This window comes from Pezoporus flaviventris, unplaced genomic scaffold (assembly GCF_033815535.1).
Source record: "Pezoporus flaviventris isolate CSIRO_AGI_PZ_B2104156 unplaced genomic scaffold, CSIRO_AGI_Pfla_v1 ptg000073l, whole genome shotgun sequence".
Taxonomy (NCBI): Eukaryota; Metazoa; Chordata; class Aves; order Psittaciformes; family Psittacidae; genus Pezoporus; species Pezoporus flaviventris.
In genome coordinates, this window is record NW_026892621.1 from 234,281 (window position 1) to 239,905 (window position 5,625).

A 5,625-nucleotide genomic window follows, 5' to 3' on the forward strand; every position below is an offset into this window, starting at 1 on the left:
CGAAATGCTCTGGTGTGCGGATATTAACCTGTATTGCTGCAAGATGTCCCTGAGGCCTTCTGGCCTTATTGTGGCTCTAGGAGACAGTGGGGGGTTGGCAGGGGACTCCAGGGGGAGCCCATCAAGGTCTGAGCATCCCCAGGGATGACTCTGCCCTGTGCTGTGTGGGGCTGTGGAGGTGGGAGCACACATGTGCACCGCTGTGAGATGGGTGATGGTGATGCCCAGCTAGTGCAGAGGATGAGGCATGCAGGGAAAAGCATGGATTATGCTTGTAAATGGAAATGAGAAGGTATTGATTTATAATTGGAAATCTTACTGAAGAAATAGGACAAACTTTCTATAAAGTTTTTGGTTTAATAAGAGAAGAATAAAATACCCTGAATCGACCCATAGATGAGGACAGCTTGGCTGAAGCCTCAGGCTCTGAAGGCACAGTTCTTTTGAGCCCTACACATGGGGTCAGTTTCTGGGAGCTGCTGCCAGGCTGTGTGACCAAGCAGCTGGGGAGCTGGGGTCGGTGTGGGGTGGTTGGAGACCCCACTATGGGGCTGGTGTCTCTGTGAGACTGGTGGAAACTGCCCTCCATGGCAGGCTGGGGCTTGATGCTAATCCATTTTCCTGGGCGCACAGCCCTCCATCTCCAGCAGCTCAGGCCAGCTGTCGTATTTATTTGTTGTCTTATTGTTTTTGATGTACTGAAGGGAAAAAAGAGAGTGAATGAATGAGGTGGTTGATGCACAGTGTGAGTCTGCAGTGGGCAAAACTAGAAGCATGGAATAACACCACTGGCCCCTGTCTTCTGCAGACAGGCAGGAGAGGTGCTATGAAAAGGATGGAAGCCTCCAGAGCTGGTGGCAGGGGACATCCATGTACCTCTTCAAAGGGGCTCTTGTTCTTCAACCCTTTTGCTCCCAAGAAGACCCAGTTGTCCCTGAAGCCCAGCTTGCTCACGTGGCTGCTGCCCAGCTTAATGAAATGTGCCCGCACCTTGTCATTCATCCTGAAAGAGGGTAAGAAGGTGTTAGTGTGGTGTCAAGTGGGCATCCCCTTCGGTCCCCTCTGGGCTCCTGGCAGCAGCACCTCCAGCTCCCCCCAGCTGTGGGTTTTTGAGGAGCCACGTGTTGATCCTGGGGCCAAACTCACTTTGTGGCAGGGTCATCGTAGCTGTCTGTCAGCACGATGGTGTCGTGCTTGATCTCTTGGAGGAAAGTGTCCAGTTAATGTCTAGGTGGGAAGAGCATTAGGCAAAGAGAAAGGAACTTAGCAGTGACTGCTGCATGGCAGCTGGGGAACCTCCTCTGGGTCAATGGGAAATCCTGACTGTGCTGGTGCTAGCCAGGATTTGGGGTCATGTGCTTGGGAAGGGACAGGCTCTGCACTCCCCATCTTGTGTTCTCACCAGGGCTCTCCTGCAGTGCCCAAGGCTTGTGCTTTCCTCCTGTTGGAGCAACTGCAAGGGGGAATTTCCTCCCAAACTTTGCTCACTGTGAAATCCAGTTACTTAAGGTTACTTTCTACAGCAAGAAATGAACCTGCTCATTGCACAGCTGCCTGCCCTGCAATCATCCCTTTGCTTATGTTGCTGAAATTATTCCTCATCCTTCATCTATGGGATGCTGCTGTTTCCCCTTTAAACTCCAGAGTTAATAAGAGGAGGCTGCAAAACCAAAAAGCAGGAGGGTGATTGGTTCTGGGGAAGGCTCAAACTGTGGCGTTTCACAGCACGGACTCAAGTTGATGCAGAGACTCAAATCCTTGTTTATTTCCACCAAGCCCTTTTTATCCTCTTGTTCGCTATTTTCACAACCTGCACATACATAAAATGTTCAATCACATTGGCCCCTGTGAAACTCTGCAGGTAAACACTTCAATCACAATGCTGCAGACCCTCTCACAACCCCCACATCCTCTGGCCTTACATGCCCCAGCTCATCGCCCCAGGGTTTGTGAAAGTACCAAGGCCTTAGAGCTCATTCCCAAACTGTTCTTCATGCAAATCTTATCTCCTTCATTCCCCACATCAAACAACAAAGGGTAAATCAAAAGTACTATGGGGTGGGTTTAGCATATGATTTTTGAGGAGTCCTGCCAAAACTCTGGAGAGATTTGGTAACAGCTTTGCACTAATGTTGGGATTTACAGCATCCTGCAAGCCAGTGCCAGCCAGGCTGTGAGCAGGGGCTCTCCCTGCTCTAGGCATCTTCTTGCTGGTTGAAAGGTTGTTTAAAGCTGGCAGCTGAAAGGACATGGTCTTTGCTGCCACAAGGCTCTGCTCCATCTCTCCAGCTGTGTCCCAAGCTCCTTACTTACCCTCCTATGAAAGGGAGGGAAACAACCTGCTGCTCAGCCACCCCCAGCATTAGAAGACTGAGTTGAAAGTTGCAAAATCTCAAGATCAGTGTAACTACCTGATTTCAAAAAGTAGCCTCCCTCGGGTTTTAAGTGCCCTGGTGTACTCAATTCAGTGGAATTATGTTTTTCAGGCTATTATCTGCATGTAAAAGGAGTGAGAAGCCAATCTTGGATGCAGATGTATTATGAGGACTCCAGCCTCAGGGACTGCTGAGCTTTCACTGCCCAAGCTGGCAATCCTGGTCAAAGTCCACTAGACTCGATCATTAAATACACCGAGGAAGAGCAGCCTGAACAGCCAGCACTGCTGGTGTGAGCCCTGGCTGGGAACCATGGAGCAGCAAAGTGACTGTGCTAACCTCCAGAGTTCATGTTGAACGTGTCAGCTGTCAGGAGCTGCCCATTAGTTCCTGAAAGGTTAAAACTGAGAACAGAGCACAGTGGGATCATGCTGGGGTGGCTCCAGGGTTTGCCTGGCCACCAGCTTGGGGCTCCTGCTGTAAAATGCTTTGCTGTTCCATCAGTGTGTTATATTTGCTGTGATGGCCAGTATGTTGTTTGATAGAGTTCAAGTGCATGATGCAGGTGGGTTTGTTCCCATCTTGGTGGCAGTGCTTGCAACCATAACTGTGGCTGTGCACCCTGTGCAACACTGGACTGATGGACTTTTGCCTCGGCTACAGTGCCTGGGATTAGGACCCAGTGGTCAGTTTGCTCCTGGGGGAAGAAGGGATTTTCGCCATGGGGAGATGGGGGTTAGTGTCCACACAACTCACCATTCACCAAAGCGATCTTCAAGCCTCTGCCAATGTTGTTTTTCACACTGCTCATGAGGCTGGAAGGGAAAGCGGAGAGGACCAGTAAGTACAGGGATGTCCTGGAGATGCTGGAGCCAGTAAAACTCATGGAGCAAAGTGGCTGTAGACAGCAAAACATACCCAGAATTATAGCAATGAAAACTACTTCCTAATTTCTTTTTAAGCACAAATGCACTGTGATGGCCACTGATGTGCTTGGCAGAGGCCACTTGCCCTGTTCAAGTCCACCCATGGCTGCCCCATCTCTGCCATGTGCTGCTTACACCACGTCATCAAAGCAGATGGAGGGTCCCACCACGTTTGCGGTGCCGCTGATGATCTTGAAGGCAAAATGGTTCTGGGGGCAGCTGTTATGGCTCCCACACCTGTGCCAGGGCAGCTGCTGGCCTGTGAGGGAGGAGTGGAGCTGCAAGCCATGGTGTTGGCTCTATGGGGGGACATAAGCCATGTCCCCAAGGGGCTCAGAAAGGCTGGCACTGCAGCACTGTGACCTACTAAGGTGGGGCAACACCTGGACCAGTTTCTCACATGAAGGAGGCTTGTCTTGAGGTTGGGACCAGCTTCTTCAAGGTTTATGGTGCTTGGGGGTGTGGGACAAGCTGGCTGGGGCACTGGATGCTGCTTGGTGTTAGCAATGGGATGGTGAAGCTAATTCAATGGGTCTGATGCTCATTCAAGGCCAGCCCCTTAGGGGTTTTCTGCCTGGAGCTTTGCCATTCTTGGGTATGGTAGGGACCTGTGTCAAGCCACCCAGATAGGCCCATGACCTGCTTCCTGGTGTAGCCTGTGGCCCAGGGGTGTTTCTGCTGGGGCAGGGGGATCACATTAAGGTTCGTGTGCTTGCAGAGCCAGCCAAAGACACTGCTGTTGTGTGCAATAGCGAAATTCCCCAATGTTTGGGATGGTGGGATTTTTGCCTTGGGAAAAGGGCTCTTGAGGAGAGTTATCACCCTTTTACTAACACTTTCAGGCATGGAGCAGTCTTGTGAGATGGAGATGCAGTCGAGAGCAGTGGTACTCGCTGCTGGGCTTGTCCACGGCACCTGCAAGCAGGAGGGTTAGACGTGGTGAGGAGCTGCTGGCTTTTCCACAAGCCAGGAGCAGCTGTTCAGGCACTGGGTCTGCAAAACTGCTCCCTGTGGCTGCAAGCACCACTTGAGCCACCCGTCCCGGTGCATCTTCCTGCATCGTCCCTCCAGACCCCGTTGGAGACCTGCAGTGCCTCACCAGTCCAGCTCCTCAGGCTGATGGCTTTCCAGCTCTGATCAAGGTACGTCTGCAGGATGAACCATGTGCCCAGCAGTATGAAGAACACAGCCAAGTATCGGATGAGGCCTGCAAGGGGTGTGAGAGGAGCCAGGTGAGTGCAGCAGCATGGGTTGTGAACCAGAGGATCCCTCTGGCTTCTTGGGAACTTAGTCTGTGTATTCGCAGGTTGCCAGGCATTGAGTGACAGCCAGTGCTTGTGTGGTGTGGGAATGCAGCTAACACGCCTTCCTGTCTCCTCTAAAAGGACTCTGATCTCTTCATACCTCTAGAGCATGTGGCAATGCTCAGATAGACATTACCCTTCTCCTGGGAGGCACTATTCATATTTCTCTCTGCGTTAAGGTAAATCTGATAATTAGTCAGAATGCTATGTAAATCCAAATATTTCCTATGTTCCCAGCACTGGGAAGGCTGCTATCCCCCAGTTAGTAACTAGCTACAGCCAAGCAGCTGCTAACAGAAAGGTGATTGGCATTTAGCTTTAAAGCAGCACTCATCAGAGCAAAACATTCCAGTCCTGCATGGAAAGAGAGTAGAAAAATACATTTATAGTGCAGCTGAATGGCTCTTAAGCAACCAGGAACATCTCAATAGCCATCTCTTTCCAGCCACAGAGGGTTTCACTGGGCAAAACACAACAGCCTGAAATCCTCACAAAGCTGAAAAACCTGATGCTTATACAAAGGCTCTTTCCCATGCTTCTGGCAGGGGAAGGTCAGGGTATATATGGGCTTGGAAGGGGTCATGTAAATGAGAAGGAGGTCTAAAGAACTGTAGAAAAATGGTCAGAGAAAGACTAAATCTGTCTGCCTCCTTACCTGCTGTCCTCATAGTGATGGGGAGAGAAAGCACAGCCAAAGGGGTGGCCAAAAGTCACAAGTTACCCTGAGGAAATAGAATGAAATAGCATAAAGCATTCCTGTAACCCACCAAAGCCAGGCAGGTGTTATTTGGAAAAGAAGAGAAATGCTATGTTCAGGCACATTTGCAACAACTACGAGGTCACCAAAGATGTATAAATTCCTATCAGCGCTCGGTTCTACCCTGATGTTGGTGTCTTGGCTTCTGTACATTGGAGCAGTCTGCACTGATGCTACTTGCTTCATTTTTAAGCCTCTGACCTCTTTAGCATGACTCTGCTGCCCTGTGTGCTCCTGTTTCATGTCCTTTTCTATTCTGCTGA

The 5,625-nt window shown here is 50.4% G+C and overlaps 1 protein-coding gene across 1 annotated transcript; it reads right to left on the bottom strand.

Moving 5' to 3' along the window:
- Positions 1-510: 510 nt before the first annotated feature.
- FAM3D (FAM3 metabolism regulating signaling molecule D) lies at positions 511-5,273 on the bottom strand. Its single transcript, XM_061472885.1, is given in 9 exon segments — positions 511-698; positions 877-1,003; positions 1,147-1,227; positions 2,711-2,765; positions 3,132-3,190; positions 3,437-3,560; positions 4,196-4,216; positions 4,401-4,508; positions 5,261-5,273. Coding segments are annotated over 9 exon segments (678 nt in total). The 3' UTR covers positions 511-608.
- Positions 5,274-5,625: the final 352 nt, after the last annotated feature.